This window comes from Protobothrops mucrosquamatus, unplaced genomic scaffold, assembly GCF_001527695.2.
Source record: "Protobothrops mucrosquamatus isolate PMUCROS unplaced genomic scaffold, P.Mucros_1.0 scaffold598, whole genome shotgun sequence".
Classification (NCBI taxonomy): domain Eukaryota; kingdom Metazoa; phylum Chordata; class Lepidosauria; order Squamata; family Viperidae; genus Protobothrops; species Protobothrops mucrosquamatus.
Genome location: NW_015386897.1, coordinates 160,349 through 187,562, shown reverse-complemented (window position 1 = coordinate 187,562; position 27,214 = coordinate 160,349). Strand labels below are relative to the sequence as shown.

General features: G+C 38.7%; 1 protein-coding gene across 3 annotated transcripts in view; it reads right to left on the bottom strand.

Annotated features, from left to right (window-relative positions):
* The window catches only part of EZH2 (enhancer of zeste 2 polycomb repressive complex 2 subunit), a 129,745-nt gene that overhangs the window by 29,813 nt on the left and 72,718 nt on the right, over window positions 1-27,214 (bottom strand). For all 3 annotated transcript variants that reach the window (XM_015817503.1, XM_015817501.1, XM_015817502.1), the window contains exons 6-9: window positions 19,353-19,511; window positions 12,122-12,224; window positions 11,215-11,378; window positions 9,908-9,999 (exon numbers count right to left, since the gene is read on the bottom strand). In XM_015817503.1, the coding sequence (XP_015672989.1) occupies window positions 9,908-9,999; window positions 11,215-11,378; window positions 12,122-12,224; window positions 19,353-19,511 (518 nt within the window). The remainder of the gene's footprint in view (window positions 1-9,907; window positions 10,000-11,214; window positions 11,379-12,121; window positions 12,225-19,352; window positions 19,512-27,214) is intronic.

Here is a 27,214-nt window from a genome sequence, read left to right as displayed (position 1 = left end):
AATTCCTCTGCCCGACCCTGCAAAGGGACATCCCGGACCCTCTGATGAAGGAGGGAGCGGGACACCCTAAACAGGGCGGCAGATCGGTTACCTGCAGACGCGATAAGAGCGGAGAAATAGTTGCGTTTCGCCGCTCTTATCGCTACTAGGTAAGTCCTCAAATGGGACTTTACCAATTTCCGATCGGATTCGGAGCGGGATAATGTATAATCATCTGGTCCCAATCTGGCATTAAAGTCTCTCCCCAGTAGGACCCTGGCATTTGGGTATTCCATGAGTTGATTATTAACGTAGTGTTCCAACTCCAGCCATACAGCAGTGGTTTCAGCTTTTCTTAGTGAAGGAGGGAGATAAACATTAATTATCAAAAGCAGGACTGAGTCTAACTTGAGGAAAAGGGCCATGGTTTAAAGGGGTAATAAGTGTGGACTCTGCTCTCAAGTTGGTAGAAATAAATATATCCAGCCCTCCTTTCAGTCTCCCTGGGCCTCTGCCTGGCCTTGCTTCCAGCTTATATGAATAATAGCCATTAAGCAGGAGATCATCAACAGTCCAAGTCTCTTTCACCAATATAATATCCTTACCTTTCAGAGGAACAGAGTGATTAAGGCTTCTAAATCGATACCGCCCAGCTACATTCCATGACATGATGTTTAAAGTGTTTTTCTTGCACTGGCCTTCATATAGTTAGTTCAGGTTCTCCACAGGGGCACTTGTTGGAGAATAGTTATAATAATTGTTATTTGATGCATTAGATTGAGTAGTTGTTGTCAATGCTTCTTTTAAACGTCCAGTCTCTGTGTATTGCCAGAACTTGCTCAGGTTCTGGCAATACATCGTTAATAAAATACAATACAATACAACATTTCTTCTGGCACGCCCTCAGCAGAATCAGTGACTGTGGGAAACTCTGTTTGTGAATCACTTCTGTTTTCTCAAGATCGATTCAGCTGCCCCTGCTTCAAATTTATCAGTATGAGGTCTGTTGCCACTTGGATTTAAAGCAATAGTTCCTTCATGGAGAGACTGAACCAGGAGTGGGTGCAGGTTCCCTGAGCAGAAGACACATATTGGAAATATTGAAAAGCTGCCCAGGAAGTACTTCATTATAAAAAGCATTGAGGGAATTATGGACTGCTTGAAGGACAACAAAATTCACATACATTGCCCCCTTGCCGGCAACCACTCTGCATGCAATCAATCAATCTGAGTATACTCGCAGCAGAGCAGCTGGCTCAGAGATTGCCTAACAGCTTTTCTACCATTCCAACATCCTCTATTCCTTCTGTTGTCGTAGATTTGCAAGGTAACCTGGTTGGTCTGTAAACTGAGGTTATAATGGTCACCTTTAGAACTATCTGACTGAGTGTTCTTTTCTTTGTGGATATTCTTTCCTCTCTCGTTTATAGAAGTGGGAGAGGGGCCTATTCTAGTTTCCATTTCTGTATTAGCCATCCCATGTCTATCATTATGTGTCCTCCTGGGTCCTTCTGCAATGTTTGTTTGACTGCTGATAAACTTTCCAAAAGACTCTTTCAAGCAGTCAATCTTATTTGTGACAATTGATAAAAGTTCGTAGATTGAATTTACGGTTTGATCTGTGAGCAAATATTGTCTGGAAAGGAGATCTGTTTCATTCTCTCTTACTAAGTTTGTTACTATCCCATCCTGTGCAGGAAAAGCAGGTGCTGAATTCCAGGCAGAGAGCTACTTTCTGTGAGAATAAAAGGAAGTTCTATATGCTGTTTGCTTTCAAGTTCAGTTTGTAAATCACACTCCAATGAGTCACATACAGATGAGTTACTTACTGGAGCAAACTGTCAATTTGCTGCTTCAGTGGCTTGGAAGAACTCTGTGCTGCCGAATGAACACGCTGTCACTTTCTCCTTTTCCCCATTCTTGGTAATCCTGGCTTGTAGAATTGTTAAAATGTAGGTAAAACAATGGTAGTCTCTCCAGTATATATCCTTTATAAAAAGTATTTGACTATTATAAAAAGTCAAATAAGGGTTAAACCAGATTTAAAAATGGGTTAAAAATAGGTTAAAATGTAGTGTTAAAAAGAGTTAAAAAGTTAAATTAAAAATAAAATAAAATAAAGCTTTTACTTTTGGAGGAGTTCTTTACAGCCTTTGCTGCCTGTCCACCATCTTGGCTCCTCCCCCCCAGTTGGAACTCTGATAATAACTCTTGTTATTTAGAACAAGAAGTAACTTTCCAGGGGGGATATGTAAAATGTTTGATCCATTAACAGTCCATAGATGGAACATCTGAACTTGAGTGATCCTAACACTTCTATTTTTGGAATTTTGGTCTGTGTATATAAGAAAATTGGATTATTTTGTACTGAGGCACTGACAAGGATTACGGGAGAGGTAGAGAGAGAAAGCTTGTGGATGTTTGGAGAAATCTAGTTGTCTTGTAGGTTATCAGCAGGGGCAGCCAAAAAAATGAAAGTATAATGGTACATGGTAATGTATCTTGTAGGGTTTTGTATAACTCTGCCGGTAATCCATCTGGCCCTGGTGTTTTTTCATTTTTTTGTCTTCTTATGGCCTCTGTTATTTCCATCATTGTTATTTTTTCCTCTAACATAGTCTTATAAGTTTCTGGAATTTTTGAATCATTCTCTCTCTTGGATGTCTTCTATATCATAAAGTTTCTTGTAGTACTCTTTAATTATCTTTTTTATTTCATTTTTAAATTGTAGACCACCTTTTTCATCTACTAATTTGTTTATTGTTTTCTTTCTCATTTTCTTGCAGTAGTATTTCCAGTTTTTAATCAATATCTTCTGTTTTATTTTCCACTTTCTGAATTCTTTGTTCATTTTTAAGCATCATTTGATGGTGAACTTCAAATTGTGACTTTATATCCAAGATTTCTTTGCTTAATTTATCAAATTTACTTTTTGTCTCTTCATTATTTTTTTGCATTGATTCTTGAATCAATTTTAGTGTGGATTACATCTCATTTTGTGCGGTGCTTATTTTCTCACGCTGCAGCATTGTTTCGATAGTTCCCTGGGTTGTTGGACTAGGACAGAGGGTGCAGAGGTGGTCTTTTTCATAAGTCTAGTAAGGTTTGATGTACTCATTCTTCCAGCCAACTATCTTAGGCTAAAATCCAAACTGTAAAAGGAGCCAACTTCTTTAGGCTAAATCCAATATCTCAGGGAGAGATACACTAAGTCAGGGCTTTTCAACCTTTTCACCCATTGTACCACTTTTAGGATATGGCAACATCCGAGTACCACCAGTCGCCTAGCAAGGTGTCAAAAACTTAATGACCAAAAAAAAGGAAAAAAGTAATAAACTACAGGTAGTCCTTGACTTACAACAGTTCGCCTAGTGACTGTTCGAAGTTACAATGGCACTGAAAAAAGTGCCCCCCAAGCCACAGCCGAGCAAGACAGCGCCCGGCGGCGCTCTTCCTCCTGTCCAAGGTTTTCATTGTTGTGAACATTTCTGTTGAGGATTGGCAGCGGGGGTGGGTGTGTGGGGTTTGGTTTTTATTCCCCCCGTCTGCTGGGTGGTTGCAGCAGGTTTTGGTCACTTCACATGACTGTGGGACACTGTGACTGTCATAAATATAAATCAGTTGCCAAGCATCTGAATGTAAATCACAAGACCCTGGAGATGCTGCAACATTCCAGCTGATCAGTGCTTCTTCTGGGCTCAGCAGAAGTGCCAGGATCAGTGCTGCTTTCCAGCTATTTGGTGCTTCTTCAGGGGTCAGCAGAAGCACCAGGATCAGCGCCAAGCTCCAGCTGGAGCCTGGAGCTGATTCTGGCGCTTCCGTTGATCCCTGACAGCCCTGCAGCTCCAGCCATCTCTCGCTCAGGCTTGCGGTGTTGCCACCAGTTCAGCTCATTCCCCTCCCCCGCTACCACTTTTCTAGGATGGTCGCGTACCACCTGCCAGGTGCCAATGTACCACAGGTGGTACACGTACTACTGGTTGAAAAGCCCTGCACTAAGTGAACCGTTGAAAAACTTTTGCAATGAACTCTTGTTGGAGGCTAAACTTCCAAACACGTGGATAGAAGCAAATATCACTTTAATACCAAAAGAAGATACAGATTTTACACAGATAAAGAATTACAGACCAATATCGTTACTGAATGTGGATTATAAAATCTTTACTTCAATAATGGAGAGAGATTGAAACGATACTTAACTGAATTTATACATTCAGATCAAAATGGTTTTTTACCAAGAGACAAATTAAAAACAATCTTAAGAGTGATAATGGATGTATTAGAATACTATGAATTGCATCCAGGAAAACAAATGGTATTAGTATTTCTGGATGCCCAAAAGGCATTTGATAATGTTTTCTGGCAATTTATGATTCAACAATTACAAATAATGAACTTTGGACAGAATTTTATAAATATGATAAAATCGATATACAATAAACAAACAGCAAAAGTGATTGTGAATGGAGACTATACGGAGAACTTTGAGATATGGAAAGGCACAAGGCAAGGATGTCCACTATCTCCGCTGTTATTCATTTTCACTTTGGAAGTTTTGAATAGAAATATTAGACAAGATATAGAAATTAAAGGATTAGAAATAAAAGGTGAAATATACAAATTACAAGCATTTGTTGATGATTTGGTGTTTATTTTAGAAAAACCTTTGGAGATGATTCCTAAACTATTGGGAAAGATAGAACAGTATGTAGAAATGGCAGGACTGAAAATAAATAAAGAAAAAACTAAAGTAATAGTTTAAAACCTTACAGATAAGCAAAAAAAACCAAATATCAGAAAAGACAGAATTGCAGATAGTTAAAAAGGTTAAATATCTGGGGATACAGTTAACGGCAAGATGTTCAACGATAAAAGAAAATAATTACACAAAATTATTGACCCAAATAAAACTGGATTTGGAAAAATGGAAAAACTTACAACTGTCAATATTAGGAAGAATCGCCACAATGAAAATGAATTTACTACCGAATATCTTATTTCTATTTCAAACAATATCTATAAAATTGGATAATTTTTTTTTGAAGATTTGAACTCACTAATTTTGAAATTTATTTGGTAAGGAAAGAAAGCTAGAATTAAGTGGAAATTGTTACAAGATGCCAAGGAAAATGGAGGATTTGGCCTACTGGAGTGGGTTCTACATTATCAAGCATCTGTATTAACATAGGTAAAAGAATGGATAATTCTTAAAAACAAAAGGTTGTTATATCTGGAGGGGCATGATTTACAATTGGGGTGGCATGCTTTCTTATGGTATGGGAAAAATAGAGTTCATAAATATTTCCAAAATCATTATATAAGAAATGCACTGTTAACAACATGGGGAAAAATAAAAAGTAAAATATATTTTAAAATTCCAGGGTGGTTGTCAACAATGGAAGCATTTGTACACCCAAATTAGTGGACTTTGAAAAAATCTGGATATATAGAGATATTCTAAACTTTGAAGGAAATTTAAAATCTAAACAAGAAATGGAAAATCAGGGTATTAACCTAACATGGTGGACACATTTACAAATCAAACTAAATATGATAGAGATGTTAAAATGTATGGATTTTATAAGGAACAAACTGTGTTTGATAAGACATTGTTGATTTCAGATGAAAAATTAATTAAGAAAATGTATAATTTTTTATTAACTTTAGAAATGGAAAGTAAACAAGTCAAAGAAACAATAAGATGGGCAAAAAATTTCAGTTATAATATAGAATTAGAAAAATGGCAAAATTTATGGGAAAGAAACTATAAATTGACAATGTCAACTTCCTATAAAGAAAACTTATACAAAATGTTTTACAGATGGCACTTGCCACCAGCAAGATTAGCAAAAATGTTTAAAAATATGTCAGATAGATGTTGGAAATGTAAACATAAGTCAGGCACGTATTATCATGTTTGGTACATACAGATGTTAGGAGAACATGTTGATTTTAAACCTGAACTTTTTGTATTAGGTATAATGCCAGAAAAGATAATAAACAAAGCTTATACTTGACTTTGCGTGTCACAACAGCGGCAAGAATTATATTTGCGCAACATTGGAAAAATGAAGGAGTACCTCAGATGAAGAAATAATTAAAAAAAATATTAAAATGTGCAGAGATGGACAGATTGACTATGAGACTGAAAGAAAAAGAAGAAACAAGACTATTATCAAACCTGGAAATTATTTTATCACTGGCTGAAAGAAAGAAGAAAGGATTAGAAAGTAAATATGTATTAGCATATAAACTCAGACAGCACGTTGGTTGAAAAATTACTATTGTATGTATGGAAAAAATGAATAAAAAAACTTATATACAAAAAAATGGTATGTGGTAATGACTTAGGAAGATGGGGAGGAAAGATACTGCCTAGGGAACAGTCGGGTACAAAAGGGCACAACCCACATGCATAATGTGAGGAGCCTTGAGTAACTGGAAGAGTGGGAGCGTGTAAGATAGGAATATAGAAAGAATGAATGAGGCAACCTTGATGCCCTTGTTTCTCAGTAAATTTTGTCAAAACTGCTAGGGCAATTCAATTGGTATGTTTCTCTTTATTAAGACAATAACTCTTTTTTGAGGATAGTAACAGTAGCTGGCTGGGGAAGTAACTTGAGGCTTGCTAATTATGAATATTTATGCTTACATCATCTGTTACCTATGCATTATGTATGATTATCATTTTCCCTTCTTTTCCTGAAATGTACAGATATGAGTGCATCCTTTTGTCTGTAGAAATCCTTCCCACTATTTTCTGGAGGAAAATTCCTCCATTGTACATTGAATAAATAATTGCAGTGGGCCTCGAATATTGATTTTTTTGGGTTCTGCGCCTAATTCTGAAACTGGTATCAGATGTGGGATTCACAAACTTCAAGGTGTGACCAGGGACAACAAAGGATGAGTGCTGTGGGATTGATCCCCCACCTCTTCCTACTGCCACATAAGGGCATTATTTAGGTGTGTAATGCAATGGTCTATGGGTAAAATCAATTTTGGCTATGGAGGTTTGTTTAATGTATAGGATCCTTCCATTCCAATTCTCAGTCATCCCTAGTCCTGTTGCAAGCTCAACTGACAATGACTAGAGATGTCCAGAAAGCAAGGCAGAATTTGGCTTTGGAGGAATGAGTGTGACCCTTCTGTGTTGAATAGACTGACTCCTGAGGCTCTGTTCAAACTCCCTTTTCCCTATTTTCTTAATGAGTGAAGTTGTCTACGTTGGTACTAGGGCAGGGAGGGAAGTATATAGGGGTGGTTAGGCAGACCTGTGATTGATTTAAAGCAGAGGTCCCCAACCTTTTGAGCATCAGGAACCGGTTCCATGAAGAGATGTGTGTGGTTTTGTGTGCTGCCTGCATCCTGCAGATGGGGTTTTGCTTGTTTGTGTGGACCAGTTGCTGGCATGCAGCGGGGCCATGGACCATAGGTTGGGGACCCCTGGATTAAAGAGTATTTCCCAAACAGATAAAGTTGCTGTGGCCCAGAGCTGGGAGTGGGCCTACTGCCCTCACTCGTGTCTCCAGTTTGTGAAAGAAATTGAGTGTATAAAATTGAAAAAGATCTTTAAATGCTGTTCTACCCCAGTCGGAAGAGAAACAGCTCAAGACATGAATCCAAGACCACAATAATTGATGCAAGAAAGGAAAAGGGAAGGAATACCCTCCAACTATAGACAGGAGTAGAAATCACAGATATATGTAATCTGAACAGAAATGAAGAGAATCTATGGGAGGAAGGCAAGTGGGAAATTGTAGGAGGCTCCACAGGCTGATTTATGAAACATCCATCTGGACTGCGTGTGGCTCAATATACAAGCAATGGAAATAATAAAACTCAGTGGTCATATTGTGTATAGGAAAATTGACAAGTACCCTGGATGTGTTTCATCAGAGGAGACATGATTGCAGTGAGATTCCTTTTGATATAAGACTTCTGGGCACAAACTGAAAGGTTTAAAAAAATACACCCTTCACCCCTTTCCTTATCTACTAGCTCCATCCTACTTTCAGAGAGATGAGAGTGACCTGGCTCCAGTGTTTTGGCTTCCAGGAAGAAGTCAAAAGACAGTGAAGTGAAAATGCAGGACTTGCAATCATACAGGGTGCTTTCATCTATAAAGCAGTGGGCAAGGGCCTGTTGTAGAAGGAGCTATATTCAGCTCTGACATAGCAAATCAGGTTTTGAGGAGTGTATGAATATGGGAAGGAGAGCCTCAGAGGTTCACCACTTTGTAAAAATAATCAACTAGACTATAGACAATGAAATGACAAAAACAACAATAACATGAAAAGCTAGAACTGAAAACAAGTGACACTATCACAGAAGCAGCTTTCAAAATAATCTGATTTACTTATTTACAGAAAAATCTGGCAGAAATTTTTGGATAATTATGATAAATAATATATTTATTGTATTTCTGGAGAAATATGCTCAGAAGGGATCCCATGCCCAATGTTGTCAGATTATACAGTATAGCAGACAGTGGGAGATGTGTATTTCCAGACTTGCAAAACTGATGTCACCCCTCTCGGGTACATCAGTCAGGAAATACAAACAAATAAGCTAATACTATTTTATTGTAAAGCTACATTAACAAGTCTGAAAACATCTTCCAATTCCTCATCTCCCAAAGTCATGCCCACTTACCATTACAGAAAAAGAGGGAAAATTCTGGTATGATTGTAAGGAGGAACAGCCCAGCCAGCCAAAACATAAACTTAATTTGAAATAATTTAATTTAATTTAAGCAGAATCAAAATTATAAAGTAAGTATAGTTAATATTATTTTCTGAGTAGATCACAAATTTCTCCTTCTCACATTAGAAATTACAATATTGACAATTTTTGGAAGCATTTTGAAAGCATACTCATGGCTTTTGGAGATTGCATGTAGTCCTGGACCACAAATTGTACAGCTCTGAGTAAAAGTTAATATATTCTACATATAATTTTGATATTTAACAAACTACTAATCTCACTGAACTTTTTTTCTTGGAACAGAAATTTATACATACAGGTAGTCCTCAAGTTACAAGTGTAATGGAGCCTGATCATTCCACTCGTAACTCAAAAACTCATGGGAGTGAATCTCGTACCTCAAACGAGATCACTCCCTTGCTCGTTAAGACGCACAGGACTCATTGAGTGAACATGAGGTATCTCAGGGTGGGGAAGACCATGAAGGGCTTAGTGATGGAACTAGGCCTCCAAGGCCTCCCCAACCCACTAAGATACCTCATGCTTCCCCCTCCCTTCCTGCCGCGCAGGACTCACCTTGAAAAGATCCATCTCCTCTCTGATGTGGTTCCTCTTCCGCGGCATCCCAGCGTCAGGTCTGGGCGGCAGCAGCCTGGAAAAGGCCTCAAGTGCCTGGATTGGGCCACCGGAGAGCCACAGAAGTGTCCCCAGGCCTCAGATTCAGGCCTGAAAAGCATCCCCCGGCTTTGGTTCTGTTCTCTGTTGCAGAGAACAGAGGTCTAAAGTATCATGAGATCACGCGAGATCAATAGCATGAGATCTCGCCCCACTGATTTCATGTGACCTTGAGTTACTTTAGGCCTCCATTCTCTGCGAAAGCACTGAAGACCTGGAGTAGCCAAGAAAGCAAAGGATCTCGATCTTCGCAGGGTGAGTATTGAAGGCCTACTGCCTAGGGAGACCCAGTGCGGGGGTGAGGAGGCAGGGAATAACCACAGTGAATGTTGCAAAGCCTCTGCAGTCGCTCGTAAGGGCGAACAACTGCCGTGGTGCTACAATATTTGTAATTTTGGGACTTGCTTGTAATCACTAGGGGGCACTTTATCGCGTAACTTCGAATGAGCGTTAAGTGAATGCTTATAACTCGGGGATTACCTATATCTATTTTCCTTCAGTTCAAAGAATTTTTAAAAATAAAGCTAAGAAAATAAAATAATCTTACCAGATGTTGATAACAATGAGGTCCACAAGGCTTATTATCTATTGCAGTTTCTGTATTTTTCCGTTTGTAAGTGTTAGGAGTCGCATGGAATGCTGCAGAGCATTTTGAAAGAAATAAATAAATCTGGTAAGTTTGTCTAAGAATAAGCCTTCACTTATTCTTCTTCTCAGCAACATGAAACTTAATGTAATAAATCATCAATGCTCATGATAAACTATTTAACAATACTGAAATAATACAATGAAATGATTGTGAATTTCAGGCACCTCCTGAATGGCATACTGGAATGCCTCCAGTATGACTTTATTGTATGTAATTGTATGATAATTCTGTTTAATAGTTGTACTATACTTTGCACAAATAATCCTTGTCTACCTTATCAGAGGATAGCATTAAATGTCCAACTTTTTTTACAATTATTAATTGAGAAATCAATTAAAATAGTTTGGAGGTGATATTAAGATTTCAACATCAAAACTATTATCTTTCCAGACTGCCTTTTTGGAATAGTGATATATGTTTTCAGATTATTTCATTCCTTTCTGGAAGGTAAATTTTAAAAAAAATATTGCTGGAGAACTAGTCAACTTCCATGCTCATTAAAAAATCTTGTACTTTGTAACTTGGAAATACAGTGTCATGCAGATGACACTCAATTGTGTCTTTCTTTTTAATCCAGTTCCAAGTTGCTAAAGATATACATTGGCAACTGTGATTACAGGACACAGCTAATCAACTACACAATGTTGACTCAGAACTACACTAATATACAATGTGTAGTTGATTAGTGTAGTTCTTCTGAGTCAATTTTGTTTTTGTTTAAACTTTCTTAACCTGGTATTCTTCAGATGTATGGTCTTTGATCCCTCATAATGTTGCTGGCTTTTTTACTTACAAGCAGCACACAAAAATAAAGTATTCTTAAATCATAGTCTTATCAAATAATTTATAACTAGCACGTTGAAACATGATTTCATAGTATCTTTCAGGTAAGTATTACATATTGAGTAAATGCCAAAATGCCTTGCCCCAAAACAAAAGAAGGGAAATTGATTTCAGCAAAAGGACTAAATGATCATACACATTTCATATATAGAAAAATAAAATTATTGAAAAATTACACTGATTATAATAAAGTCATTCTACTTGCTATACAGATCAAAGAACAAAGAGTATGAAAGTAAAAAAAAAATCACTTATTTGGACTCTCTAGTGCTTATGCATGTAACAGGAGTAAACCAACAAGAATGGAATATTTCAATCATTTTTCCTGATAATAAAAATATTTAAAATTACTTTTCACTTACGATGTAAGAAACAATCATATTTGAAACACCGTCTACAAAAAAGAGTGTGAAAAGAGTGTAGACTCTGCTCCCTCTGAACAGATTTGGCATTTGGTCCATCTATGTTTGGTGTGCACTCAGGAGGAAGAGCTCCTGGAAGTTGTTGTTCAGTAAGTTCTTTGTATCTATAGAAAAAGTAAACACTATTATTTTACATGATTTAAAAATGGATTTTATGGTACTTCAAAGAAATACAAAGTATTTCAATTAAGTAAACACACTAAATTCAGCAAGAAGCCAATTTTAAACATTGTAAACTAGATAAACCAATACTTTTTGGAGCACACTGCAAAAGTAAACCTTCATCAATCTGTGATGTTATACTAAAAAAGGAAGATGTTATCTTGATAATATGTCGGTATTGGACATTATCATTTCCTATTAATAACAGTACAGAGAACATTTATTATGCATTCCTTGGACTTACAGCCCACCAAGAGTTAAAATTAGCTTCCATGGGTATTTACATTTTATACCAACAGCAATCTCATGATATATATTAGGTTAAAAGAGAGGGTTTACTTTTAAATCACCCAGTGAGTTTGATGGCTAAAATTATACTTAAAAGTTTTAATCTAAAACCTTAATCACTACACTAATTTGTTCTTGATTTTAAAATGAGTTAGAGACCCAAACAACATATTCAAAATGTAATCATTTTCACAAAGTCAAATAGTATGCTTTTCAAACATTTGATCAATATTAATAGGTTATGATAATTTGGAATTCCAATCTAAGTCTACAAATTTAGCAACCTAATTTAAACAGTTTTGTTAAGTTTCACCACATCCTACAATTTGCTATGATTGTATTACATCATTTCTCCAGAAATGGAGATTCTGTTTTATATAATTTAATAACATCTTACTTTTCTTTCAATTCTTCTGCTGTACCCTTATCAGGAAACATTGAAGAAATGGCTTCGAATATCTTATCAGAAGGAAACTTCCGAGGTGGATGACTCTCTTTCTCTATATAGAAGAAAGAAAAATCTGTGGATACATCTTAGATATGCGTTTAAAAGGAAATGATTTTATTGTTTGAATTTTTATTGCTTTTATCTTTTGTATTGGACTATTGTACATATATGTGTGCTGCTTTAATTGAAAAAGTAAGAGGACAAAAAGGAAAGGAAAAAAGCAAGTGGCAGTAAACAGTTAAAGCAGTTAAGGTTCAGAAGAGACTAGAAAATTTTATTTCAGCTCATTGAAATATTAAGTCAGACTTTTTTTAAGTAATTGGAAGAGAAGAGACTTAGAAGAATCTGATTTATTAGAATGCTTCCATTCCAGAGGAAAATGAAGGTCTCTTTTCCATATGTGTAGCTTCAGGTTGTGATCACTGTGTTGATTGACTGACCCCTGCAGAGCTTATGTGAGCAGCAATGTTTCTCCAAGTTGCAGTGAGCCACTACTGTCATTAGAGTGACTGTTAGGACTGGAACCAGGAGCATGGAGCCCTATATAGAACATAACTGACGCTTTAGCTGGATTATCTGCTGCAAGAACTGATTGCAAGATTTTATTATGATCTTGCTGTGGCTGGCAAAAGAAAAGGTTAATGGGAAGAAGTGGAAAATGGCCACGCTACTTGATCCAACAGAGAATAAGGGGTGTCAGGAATAGAGACTGACAGCATCTTCTTTACCTGGGAATCCAGAAAAGGCAGTAGTAGGTTCCACATGCCACAATCAGGATGTTGCCACATAGCAACAGCATTGTTGGGCTGAGGAACCCAGCAGATAATACTTTTGGTTTATCTCAGACATGTCAAACTTGCAACATCACGTGACATCGCACAATGTATCGGGCAGTTTTGCCATTGCCTGCCACGGGGTGGGTGCAGCTTCCGCGTGACGCGTCCGACCCACAGGCCGGCAGTTTGACATCCTTGGTGTATCTTATAGATTTTTGGTGGCTAATCATGAAAATAGCCTGTAAGTTAACCTATCACATTCCTGTTTTATGGGAACCTATTTTTGCAATTTCTTTTTATATATACTTTTTTTACTAATTTTCACTTACATTAAAAGATGCTTTGTGTAGCTCGTGCATGTCCAGGCAAGCGCTCAGGGCATTCTGTATAACATTTGTGAAATATACAGTTTGGGCATGCCTACACATGCTTAGGCTGGATGGATGCTGGATGGATGCTGCCTGGAAAGGCTACAAAAAGCAGCTCACATGCACAGATGCCACTCATTTTGATGATATCAGCTTCCCATGTATTTTGATGCGATTATTTCAAGGCATAACATTGTCTTGATATATGTAATTTACATAACAAGCAAGCCAGTTATAGACTTGCTGTGGGATACTGGTTATAGCAGGAATGTCTTGGAATGTCAGAACAGCCGTAATAGGTTCTGTTATATTTGTGGTGAATACACACTTAAAGGCTCAAAGATGCAGCATGATTGGACTTGTTAAGAAAGCAAAAGACTTGCTTGTAATATTAATGATCAAAACAAGTCCTGAGCTCCTCACATTTATTGTACAAGATATGCTGTTAATCTTAAAGCTTGGAAGTCAGTGCTGCTTGCTGTCCCAATGATATGGCAAGAACAGAATGAACACATGACAAATTGTTAAAAAAATCAATTAAATACCACAATTTGCCTTCAGCAATGACATCAATGACACACAATGACAATATGCCTGTACCAAAACCACCAGAGGAATGGAGCTTAGACAAAATAGACGAAGGTGCAGCAATGCACTGGCTAGGCACAGACAGTGACAATGATCCAAGTTTTAAACCATATATGTCTGGTGAGCTTCATCTCATAACACAGTCAGAATTAAACAATCTGATCAGGGACTTAGGTCTTCCATCCTTCCAAGGTTGGTAAAATGAGGACATACAATTGTTAGAGACTAGTCACTAGAAGATCTCCAAGGTCCCTTCCAATCCTATTATTCTATGTTCTGTGTTACTAAAAGATCTCTATTCTATGTTGGTAAAAGTTTGGTTGTCCAGATGAATACCATTCTACTCATTTTTGATCAGGTTGCACTTCTTCTAAAAGACCAAGTTTACACCTTGCAAACTCTTCTACAATCTCAATTTATCAAGGTCCATGGAGAAAGTTATAGATTTAAGATCAACAGAAGGTGACTGCTATCTGGCTTGTTCATTATCAACTGAACTGAGATTCATCAAATGTGAAAAATGTGCTGTAAAGACCATGGGGCAGTATATAAGTCAAATCATCACTCCTGCAGCCTAGAGATTCTTTTTATCAATGTAACATCTTCATTTAAGACCAGCATGAGATGGGTAATTTCCAATTGGTAAATATCTAATCCAATTTTTATAACATGGGGAGTATGTTGTGCCATTATTCTTCAAGGTCTATAGAAATAAAATTGTATGATATCTTAATTTTTTTAAAAAAATAAGTCCAATCCCTCTAGGCCACGGGTCGGCAAACTGCGGCTCCAGAGCCGCATGTGGCTCTTTGAGCCTTCTGATGCGGCTCCGAGCCTCCTCCGCCATTTGCAGACAGAGAGACAGAGAGAGGCACTTGCGCTTCCCTTCTCTCTCTCTCTCTCTCTCTCTCTCTCTCTCTCTCATGCGGACTTGCCCCCTTGCGGGGCTCCTGATTGGCCCTGCGCCCGGGTGCCCCGTCCCCTGGGAGAAGCGTGGCCAGGAAGTCCCTTTCCTGGGCTGGCCCCGTCTGAGGCGCATGTGGCCGGGGAGCCACATGGGGAAGCCCCAGGATCCCCGCTGGGAGCGGCCCACCAGAGCCTCCGCTGAGCGGGCCAGCCCTCCCGCAAGCCATGACCCCGAGGGAGAGCAGCCCCTGCGATCCCCAGCAGGCGTGACTGTTGGCCCCACTGGCCGGGAAGGCGCGCCGGAGTCCCGGCTGCCGGGAAGGAAGAGGAAGACGCAGCAATGGCAGGAGAGGAGAGCTGATTTAAAGCCAGCCCAGTCAGCTTGTTGGTGAAGAATGTGAGGTGAGCAGAAGATGGGGAGAGAAAGGGATGGGGGAGGCATTTTCCAACCAGCAGCATAGCTGGAGACGGAGGGTCGGTGGCAGGGGGAGGGAGGGGGCTCCAAGTCTGCAGAGCGCCGCCGCAATGCGGCCATGGGGCAGGTGGCGCCCCCCGCTTACCTGTACCAGAGCAGCCCCTTCTGGCTGGAGTTGCTGGATACTGGCAGAAGAGCCCCGGCCGGACCCGCGGGGGGTGCCTCCTCCTGGGGTCCAGCAGCGGCTTCCTCGCCCTCCTCCTCCTCCCCTTCTTCCTCCTGCTGCCTCCCGGGCGGCTCGGGCAGGTGCCGGGACAAGAGGGGCGCCTGGGGGGGCCAGCCAGGCTAGCGGAGAGGCTGGCAGGGGCCGGTCAGGCAGAGCAGCTGCAGCATCGTGGCCAGGGCCAGCATGGCACCAGCCCCCCCAGCGGCCCGCCAGGGCTACATCCCATGGGCAGAGGGCAAGCCCGGGCAGCGCGGAGTCCCGGCTGGGGCAGCGGCAGCTTCCTCGCCCTCCTCCTCCTCCTCCCCTTCTTCCTCCTGCAGCCCCCCAGGCAGCAGTCCCAGCTGGGGTGGCAATGGCTTCCTCGCCCTCCTCCTCCCCTTCTTCCTCCTGCTATCTAACAATGAAAGTAGCCATCATATCATGACTAGAGGGCTAAAAGTATTAAAACTTGTTGTGCACTATTGTGAAATTCAGAAATCAAAGGTTTTATTGTTCTTTTATTTGATGGTAGTATTTCATAATATAGCCATAGAATTTTTAGAATTTGTTGAATGACTTTAGTCATAGGACTCATCAAACTATAATGAAGAGTGAAAAAAAGAATTAAAAATATAATTGGATGTTTGAGTCCAATTGAGCAGGTCATGCTTTAATTACTTAGGGAAAAAGCTCCATTTCCATGGGTGAGAAATGCCTATGTCATGGTCTTTCCTGAGATGCTTAACAATTGCAGAAGATGAGCAAGTTGAAAAGATGGGGGGGGGGAGGATTCTGGATATAGAATGACTACAGATGGTTTAAATTGTGAGGTACCACTGGAGTACCGAACAAGAAAACCATGTCTAATAAACACAAAAGCAATTTGGTGCTTTTTACCTTTTGGTTTAGTACCTAAATATCTGTAGGATTGTCTTCTCCGACCAAAATTGAAACATCCATTATTTCTGTACCATAAAAAACTGTTGATAGTGCCTTATTTTCATGAAATGAGAAGGGCTGAGGACAGGAAATATTAGGTTTTTAGTAACAGCACCTGTATCCTATACTTTAAAACTTTAAAACTATGTTCTATGGAACCTTAGGATTCCATGAGAATTTGATGGATTTCCATGAGAGTATTTTAAAAAAAATAATGCTTGAATTCAATCAATTTTCTGTTTCTATAGTTTTACCTCTTGATTAGAGCTCCAAAATTTTGTTTTAAATAACTTACGTAGGCTTGAAAAAGTATGAAGGTTTCTGCTCTAGAAAGTTAGATTAATCCCAATATCTTTATAAATGATTTAGATGAGAAAATAGATAGGGGAATCATCAAATTTTCAGACTACACCAAGCTGGCAGGTATAGCCCACTCTCCATAAGATAAGTTTAAAATACAGAAGGATATCAACAGACTTGAATGCTGGGCCCTATCTAACAAAATTCAGTGGTGAAAAAAGTAATCTTCTACATTTAGGCAAGAAAAACCAAATGCACAGGTATAAAATATGTGGTACTTGGCTCAATAGTAGTAACTGTAAAAAAAGATCTTTGAGTCCTAGTGAGTAATCACTTAAATATGAGCCAGCAGTGTGCTGCAACTTCTAAAAAAGCTAACACAGTTCTAGGCTGCATTAATAAAGGGAGAGAATCAAGATCACATGAAATGTTAGTCCCACTTTATAATGCCTTGGTAAGACCTCACTTGGAATATTGCATCCAATTTTAATCGCCATGATATAAAAAAGGTGTTGAGATTCCAGAAAGAGTGCCGAGAAGAGCAAACAAAGATGACTAGGGGACTGGATGCTAAAACATGAAGAACAGTTGCAGGAATTGGGTATGTTTAGTTTAATGAAAAGGGGTGACATGATAGTAGTGTTCCAATATCTAACGGGCTGCCACAAAGGAGTCAACCTATTCTTCAAAGCATCTGAAAGCAAAACAAGAAGCAATTGATGGAAACCAATCAAGGAAAGAACCAACCTAGATCTAAGTAGAAATTTCCTGACAGAACAATTAAACAGTGGAACAGCTTGCCTCCAGAAGTTATGGGTACTCCAACACTGAAGATTTTTAAGAAGAGACTGGAAAACGATTTGTCTGAAATGGTATAGGGTTTCCTGTTTGAGCAAGGAGTTGGACTAGAAAACCTCTAAGGTCTCTTCTAATTCTGTTATTCTATTATTCCCTTCTGCCATAGTCTTCCTGAAGTTGATGAAAGCAGAACTTTTCTGATGGAATAACTGGAAGTGCCAGTTGGCAGAAGAATTGCTGTCACCATCTAACTATTGCTGGATTTTATTTCAATTTTATTCTATTGTTTGCTTTTCTGTTGGTAAGCATTAAGGGAACTTATATAAATTTAGCAAATAGATAAAATATGAATAGGCAGGAAAGCTTCTTTATTTCTATGGTTTTTACATATTTCCTAAAAACAGATTCTTAGAGCAAGACCTCACAATAACAATATGATGGGTATACATCTTCCTTACTTAAACTCTCAACCGGGAGAAACAGAAGAGTTATTATGCATGCCCTCATACTGAAGATTTCAGCACCCCAAAAACTATTTCAGTATACATTACTATGGATTTTATATATTACTTTGTCACCAGGTTGCATAATGTATTAAAAAACATAGAAATAAACAGTTTGTATATCTCCTTTCCCACCAACCTTGACTATCAGGGCAATTATAGCTTATAAAATTAGGTGCAATTTATAAAGCACTAAGAGTTTAATTCCCAGTGGACTTCTGAACCTCATAAAATCCATACTAATTATAACAGTTGCATGCTCATGAGGAGTCCCAAAAAAGATAAAACTAGGCTATACTGCCTCTTGGTGGTCAAATAATAACTAAATACTAATAAAACCACCATAGGAATCTTGAAGAGAGTTTGGACTAAAAGACTACCAATGTCTCTTCCAACTCTGTTATTCTGTTATAACCCCAAATTTTTTTCAGGTCAAATAAAGTTTCTTTTAATGTTTCACTAGAGTTTCTTTAGAGACTTAATTTATTCTTATTAACCAATCTAAATTAGCATTGTTTTCCCCTACCTTAAACATTAGAGAAGGATGTCTTAGAATAGTACACTTTTCTTTAAAAAAATATTGTATAAAAAAGTTACCAGGAAGAAGTTGTGGGTTAATAAGTAAAATTTAATTTAATGTATTAAATTAAATACAGTTAGCATTATTTTATTTAACCAGGAAGTGGGAACATGTACACATACTAAATTTCAAGGATTACTACTAGACAAATTAAATAATTCACTATTACTGCTAAGCTCCCTTTCTGCACTATTCCCATCTGTCCTTTGTTTTTGTAACAGTCAGATTTGCTATTATGTTGTTCTTGTATTGGCTACAAGAGTACCACTCCTCCATTATTTCAGCTTGTCTTGGCTGCACACATCCATCAGAGAATATATTCAATTTGGTATTTCTTTCATGGAGTTATGGTGTCATCTAGTGATGTCTATATAGTTTTCTTGGCAACAATATGGATGCCTTTTCCTGAGATGTGTTTTACCAGACCAAGCTGATATATCTTGGAAAAACTACATCCAGGTATTAGACAAGCTGGCCTGGTTAGCTTTTGGAGATCAACCATTAACCCCTCAATATTGTTATATATTGGCTTCTCCATCTTTATTGGCCATTAACCCCTCAATATTGTTATATCATAACATTGTATTGTTATATCATAACATTGTATTGTGCATGATTAATATTTTAGAAATATTAATCATCAGTAATATAATAATCAAAAGGTTATGCTTGTTGGCATTCAGCTTTAGATAATGTATTTCTCATGACATTACATAACTGAAAGCCTGTATTTTGATTATCAGACGTTCCTTGTTTAGTCAGGACAGCATACTACAAAGATCTCTAAATCTTATTAATATACCCATTCTGTTGGTCTCTGCAGTTTTCTGCTTTTCATTTCTGCCATCAAGATTGTCATCATCATCGTCGTTGTCGTCATCATCGTCATCTTCATCATCACTGTACTGACCAAGTGCATTGACTAATTCCACAAATATTTCATCATTGATAAATCCACACTCTGAAATTTAAACATAAACAAACATTTAAAAAAGCACATATTTATTACAACTCTGGGTAAAGAAAATTAGCTTACTATGCAGAAAAAGACAATGCGATTTCTGAAGCCTGAAACAAATTAAGCATTTAAATGAGAGTAAATGCCATGGAATTTACAACATGCAGATCTATACATATCCACAAAAAAAATAAATGTATTTGTGGAAAAAACAGCTTTTTTCAGAATTTTTCAATTTACTAACTACTGCTTTTCAATTCTAATATTTGTTCCAAATCCATATCAGTTTATTAAAGCCATATTATTTCATTGTTTTAGTTTATTGTCAAATAAGAATTGAAAGATCTATGCAAGGTTCAAGCTTAGACAACAGCATAAAATCCTTTATTTATGAAGGAAATTTAAAGATCATAGGAATAATAGTTATGAACATTTTTAAATTTTTAAATTCCTAATGATCTAAGAGAAAAAATAAAAAATCATGGAAAAAGAGACAAATACTTAAAACAGGGAAGATAGTGATGAATTTTTGAAGACAGATAACAAAGGTTCAAGAACTTTTGTAAATTATTGTAAACTGACACTGCAACAGGGAAATTTTTAATTTTTTAACAAACAAAAAAATCATGGACAGATTATAGTGACTTGCAAACTATGTCATGTGTTTGAACTTATGCGCACAGAAGACCCAAACTATATATGTATCAAATGTAAATCATATGAATTACTAGAAGAAAAAGTAACAGATCTAGAAACAACTCTATCACTGTGAAACTCAATGAAAAAAGCAAGAATCTCCAACCTAACAAGACTACACCGAAATTAAACACAATAGGGAGCAAACAGCTTCTAAGAAAATGTCCCTCTATATGAACAAAAAGAAGACAACCGATACATCCAATTCGAATACAATAGGAAACAAACAGCGTCTATAAAAAAAATCTACGCCTACATATATACCTAAAGAACAAGGCATGTGGAAACATGTCACTCTTAGAAGAAAACAACCAAGAGCAAAATCCCCTACTATTTACCCTAGACCACTAGAATGAAGCTCCTCTGGAACTGAACAATTGCTTGCATAGCCTCCCCCTGGAAGAAAATATGTAGACACCTATAAAACAGCAGTCACCAATAGTTCCAAAAAAGAAGACACAACCCAGCATTCCTGTGAGAGGAAGAATAGTATGCCAGACTTCCCTAGGGAAAAAAAGATGAATATTGCTGATAGGAGATTCAGTTCTTTGGGGAATAGCAGGATGGATTTGATTTAAATCACTAGTAAAAAGGCTTGATTTAAACCAACTAGATTTAAATCATAATTTCTATAGAGCAATTGTCATCTCTGTCCTGCAGCGGTTCTTCCTCTGACCTGCTGTTGACTCTGGTTATGTCCAGGTGTAGAGCCGTCTCTTAGGTTGTTGGAAAAGAGTGTTTGCAATGACCATCGTATTCTCTTGACAAAATTCTATAAGCCTGTGCCCTGCTTCATTTTGTACTCTAAGGCCAAACTTGCCTGTTATTCCAGTTATCTTTTGGCTTCCTACTTTAGCATTCCAATCCCCCATGATAAGGACATCATTTTTTGATGTTGATTCTATAAGGTGCTGTAGGGCTTCATAGAACCGGTCAATTTCATCCTCTTCAGCACCAGTGGTTGGGGCATAGACTTGGACTACTGTGATATTGAATGGTTTGCCTTGGATTCGAACTGAGATCATTCTGTCATTTGGGGGATTGTATCCCAGTATTGCTTTTCCTACTCTTTTATTCTATGAAGGCTACTCCATTTCTTCTGAGGGATTCTTGCCCGCAGTAGTATACCTGATGGTCCTCTGAATTAAATTCACCCATTCCTGTCCATTTTAGTTCGCTGATTCCTAAGATGTCGATGTTCAGTCTTGTCATCTCTTGTTTGACCACATCCAGTTTGCCTTGATTCATGGATCTTACATTCCAGGTTCCTATGAAGAAAAGATCTTTACAGCATCGGACTTTCCTTTCACCACTAGATGCATCCATAGCTGAGCGTCCTTTCGGCTTTGGCCCAGTCGCTTCACTCTTTCTGGCGTTACTAGTACTAGCCCTCTGCTCTTCCCCAGTAGCATATTGGACACCTTCCGACCTGAGGGGCTCATCTTCCAGCGTCATATCTTTTTGCCTTTTGGTACTGTCCATGGAGTTTTCATGGCAAAGATACTGGAGTGGGTTACCATTTCCTTCTCCAGTGGATCTCATTTTGTCAGAACTCTCTGCCATGAACTGTCCATCTTGGGTGGCCCTGCACGGCATAGCTCATAGCTTCATTGAGTTATGCAAGCCTCTTCGCCACGACAAGGTATTAATCTATTCACAATATTCTAAGATGTCTAGTATAATCCTAACATTATGTCTAATTTGTCTTTTAGGCAAGAAGCCATTTTGGTCGGTATGGATAAATTCAACTAAATATTTTTTTTAATCTTTCTGCCATTATGGTCATGAAAATCTTATAATCCATGTTCAGTAAAGAGATGGGCCTATAGTTTTTAATGCAGGTGTCAACACTGTTAATATAGGATATTATTGCTTTGACAAAATATACAGAACTGTCTGGTATTTTTAGAGTTAATTCAGATGACAGAGAAAGGGAGGAGATTTATAAGGAAAGCCCGGGAAAAGGAACAGAAGTGAATCTTTGCCCTCCGAGCTAATTGGAAGATGTGACTTTTGACTGCTAAACAATGCTTGGAAGTTCTCTGAAGTGTTTCATTAGTCGGAACCATGACATCATGCCAGAATCAAAAACCTTGCATTACCCCCACCTCTTTCTCCTAGGCTGGCTCCCTGATGGGAGGGACTCTTGTCACACAATTAACTGAGCCCTTACGCCTAGAAATAGGTGTGCACTGGGAGTTTATTCGCTTCCTAGTGGCTCCAAAAATGACTGAGACTGTGAACCTAGGGCTAGCCTGGTTGGACAAATGGAAGCCATTTATCTGGTGGGAGAAAGGAATGAGAACTGTAAGACTACCGATAGGACCTAAACCTCCCGCTGATTCAACCGATGTTGCAGGACACTTTAGGCCACCCAATGAGCGAGCGCACATGGCTGCCTCACCGCCGCCAGGCGAACCACTCATCCCCAATGAATACCGGGACCTGGCGGAGGCATTCAGTGAAAAAGAATGTGATGCCCTACCCCCTCACAGACCCAATGACTGCTCCATCGAACTGGTGCCAGGAGCCAAACTCCCACGGCCGAGAATGTATGCTATGTCCCCCCTCGAAATGGAGGAGATGCAGTGATACGTGAACAAAAACCTAGCGAGGGGGTTCATCGAACGGGCCAAATCTACCGTGGGAGCCCCTGTGTTGTTCAAAGAGAAAAAAGATGGACCCTTCGTAGTTGCGGGACAGATCCACTATGAAGTGAAACGTATTCTTGACTCTAGAATTTTTAAAGGGAAATTGCAGTACCTAGTACAATGGACGGGATACCCGTTGTCTGAAGCCACCTGGGTGAAATCCAATGAGGTGAAAGCTGATAGGCTCGTCAAAAGTTTTCATGCGAAATACCCCAACAAACTGAAAACTAGTCATTAACATATGCTTTTGTTTACATTACAGGATCTGTCCTTTTTGTAAGGGGGGCGGGATGTCAACACTGTTAATATAGGATATTATTGCTTTGACAAAATATACAGAACTGTCTGGTATTTTTAGAGTTAATTCAGATGACAGAAAAAGGGAGATTTATAAGAAAAGCCCGGGAAAAGGAACAGAAGTGAGTCTTTGCCCTCCGGGCTAATTGGAAGATGTGACTTATGACTGCAAAATAAGGGAGGGGTTTAGCAAGAAAAGTTAGACGCAAGCAAGAGAAATTCAGATTCTGGTATACACCATCCATGAAGTGCCGTCAATCTGTTACACTGTTAATAAAGGCTTTTAGGGTAAACAATGCCTGGAAGTTCTTTGAAGTGTTTCATTAGTCGGAACCATGACATCAGGTCAAATCAGAGTTTTCTTTAGGCATTAGTGAGATGATTGCTTCTTTCCATGAGTTTGGGGTTTTTGCTGTATTTAGTACATCATTAAATATGTCCAGTAGGGTTGGGGCCAAAAGTTTTTGGAGGTTCTTATATATTTCGGACGGTAATCCATCAGGGCCAGGTGTTTTATTACTTTTTTGCTTTTTAATTGCTTCTATAATTTTCTGATTGTTATAATCTTTATTTAATATATTTTGGAATTCTTCTGGAACCTTCGGTAAGTCCGCTTTCATAAGATATTGTGATATTCTTTCCTCCATAACCTCTTCATCCTCTTTATAAAGATTTTTATAAAATTCATACGTCACCCATTTTTTTCTTCATTTTGATGTACCATCTCCCCTGCTTGATTACATAATTTACTAATCCATCCATAGCGAAAAGCAAATGGCATTGATTTTCGTTGATGCTCAGAAAGTGTTTGATAATGTCAAATGGAATTTTATGTCGACTCAACTTAAACAGATGGAATTTGGGGGAAAATTTATAAACATGTTTAAGGCAATCTATTCCAAACAAGAAGCAAAAGTAATCATAAACGGAGAATTAACAAATAGCGTCCAAATACAAAAAGGTACGAGACAAGGTTGTCCACTATCTTATCTATTACCGTATTTTCCGGCGTATAAGACGACTGGGCGTATAAGACGACCCCCGACTTTTGAGAAGATTTTCAGGGTTTAGAAAGTCATCTTATACGCCGGAAAATATGGTATGTTTTATTTATACGCAATGCCATTATTTTAAAGCCAAATCAAAGGCTTAGGCATCAGGCCTTAATTCTTATATTCACAAAATGACAATAAATAAAAGTGACATATCATTTAATTACAATCAATAAAATCTAGTCTTAGAAATATTTGATAGGCTTGGTACACCTTAAAGTATTTTAACATAAAGATGCTATTTTGAAAATAAACTAATCAGAGAACTACCGCTTGTTTTTGCTGAGGGGGGGGAGATGGGGGAGAGCTGTTGCTTTTGTTGTGTGTGAGCAGTAGTGCACTTTTTAGTAACTCTGCAAACATCAGCATAAAAAGGATGTTCCTGTCAAGGCAATGAAGCATGAAATCCCATAGTGCCTTTACACAGTAACAACAGCCACATGAAAGAGCAACATGCAACATGTCACTATATATAATTACACAGCCTGGGGCATGGATGAAGAAGGAACTTAGTAAGGATTTCCTTTCTAAACTATGAGGGCACGCACCCGCACCCCTCAGCCGTACGTTTCTCTCTTTGCATTCATTGCACCTCGCGCGTTTTTCCACATTTTTAATATTTTCGTAAAATGGCATTTCTCACCTTCAATCACCTACACGAGTAGGGCGCACAAGCACATCAGTGTTTTTATTCATCCACCCCAAGTTTCTCCTAAGAACCGTTGCGCTCGCTCCCTGCCTGCTATTGCCTGTTCCTTTCACATTAGCTTTAACGGGGGTTTCTTCACTGGACGCATTTAGACAGCGGGCACCAGCGAAACGCCCAATTTGTTCCTTCAAAAATGCTATTTTCCAGCTCTTAAGCATTTGCTGTTTTCAAAACGCTTCAGTTGCCTCACTCGTTGCCACGCGCCCTAATTTTGATTTTCACTTTTTTGTCTGCCTTCAAGAACTCCCAGGTCACTTTATTCGGATACGTCTGCTATTGCTTCTTCAGACTTCCCCGCAGGGTTTCTCCCCGCCCCCCCCCCAGTGCAAATGCGGATGGGATCTGATCTCTGTTACACTTTGAAATCTCTTGCCCCACCCCGCGCAGCCCCAGAAGCCGCAGCAAGGCCTTTTCCGCCCGCCCGCCTGCCCGCTGCCCGAAAGGCGCTGAGAAGCGAGGCGCTCATTTTGCCTGGTTGCTCGGTCTTCCCCCGGAGGAATTCATCCGTTCACAAGTTCTTTTTAGCAACTGGGAGAGTCCGTCCCAATTGGGGAAACTCTATGCAAGTTCCTTCAGTGGGTCCGCATTTCCTGAAACCCTCTTCATTTCCTTTGAGAGAGATTTTAATTTGTTCAGTTTCATAACTTTTCATTATGAATCTTTTGAACTAGTAGGACGGTTTAAAAGCTGATTTATATCCCATTCGCTAAAGCTAAAATGTGCATTATAAGCGGTCTTTGTTGATTGCATTTACCGTATTTTCCGGCGTATAAGACGACTGGGCGTATAAGATGACCCCTGACTTTTGAGAAGATTTTCAGGGTTTAGAAAGTTGTCTTATACGCCGGAAAATAACGGTATTTATTCTTTCTTTAGAAGCACTAACAAGAATAATTCAAAAAGATAAGCTGATTAAAGGATTAAAAATCAGAAAAGAGACATTTAAATTACAGGCTTATGCAGACGACTTAGTTTTCATTCTGGAAGACCCCTTAGAATCTGGACTAAGATTATTACAGGTGCTGGAAAATTATGGAGATGTCGCAGGGTTGAAGATCAATAAAGAAAAAACTAAAATGTTAGTTAAAAACATGTCCAATTTATAAGAAACTGAGCTAGTAGAGAAAATCAATATCCAGACATCTAAAAGAGTAAGGTACTTGGGGATCCAACTGTCGGCAAGATGTATTACGCTCAAAAGAGAAAATTATGATAAATTAATAGATCAAATTATAGCAGACTTAGACAGATGAAAAAACTTGCAGCTCTCCTTTATGGGGAGAATAGCGACAATCAAGATGAATATACTTCCCAAATTACTCTTTTTATTCCAATGTGTACCAACTAAATTAGACAAGGATTTTTTTGAAAATTTAAACAGAATTACATCCAAATTTATCTGGCAAGGTAGAAAACCGAGAATTAAATTAAAATTATTACAGGACGCAAAGGAAAGAGGAGGGCTCGGCCTCCCGAATTGGGAAAAATATTATCAAGCAGCAATATCGGTATGGATAAAGGAATGGATACACTTAAAGAACAGAAGACTATTGGCATTAGAAGGCCATGACATGCAAATATGGCATGCCATAATGTGGGACGGGAAATATAAGGCTCATCAGTACTTTCAGAATCACCATATTAGATGGGCACTATTAGGCGTGTGGACAAAAACTAAAAAAAATAATTATATAAAAATCCCCAATTGGCTATCCATATTAGAGATATTCATGCACCCCAAATTCATAAATTTAGGAAGAGTAATTACATACAAAGATATCTTAGACGAGAATGGAGACCTGAAAACAAGGAAAAGATTATTATTTATTTATTATTATTAAATTTATTTATTTATTAAATTTATATACCGCCCTATCTCCCTTGCGGGACTCAGGGCGGTGAACAGGCGATACTAAAAACCACGAATAAATAAATAATTTCTGTTTTAAAATCGAATTGAATAATAGGCCTGTTCTAAAAACACACCCATACAAAACCCCCCACTGAAACACAATCCAAATTACGCCAGGCCGGCCGCAGGGAATAGATGGGCCTTCAGGGCTCGGCGAAAAAGGCGCAGGTCCGCAACTGTACATAGGTCAGGGGTAGGTCATTCCAGAGGGCAGGAGCTGCCACAGAGAAGGCTCTCCCCCTGGGGGTCGCCAGCCGGCATTGTCTGGCCGACGGCACTCTAAGGAGGCCCTCTCTGTGGGAGCGGACTGGTCGAAGGGAGGTGTTTGGTAGGAGGCGGTCTTGCAAATACCTAGGTCCATTGCCATGGAGCGCTTTAAAAGTTGTTAC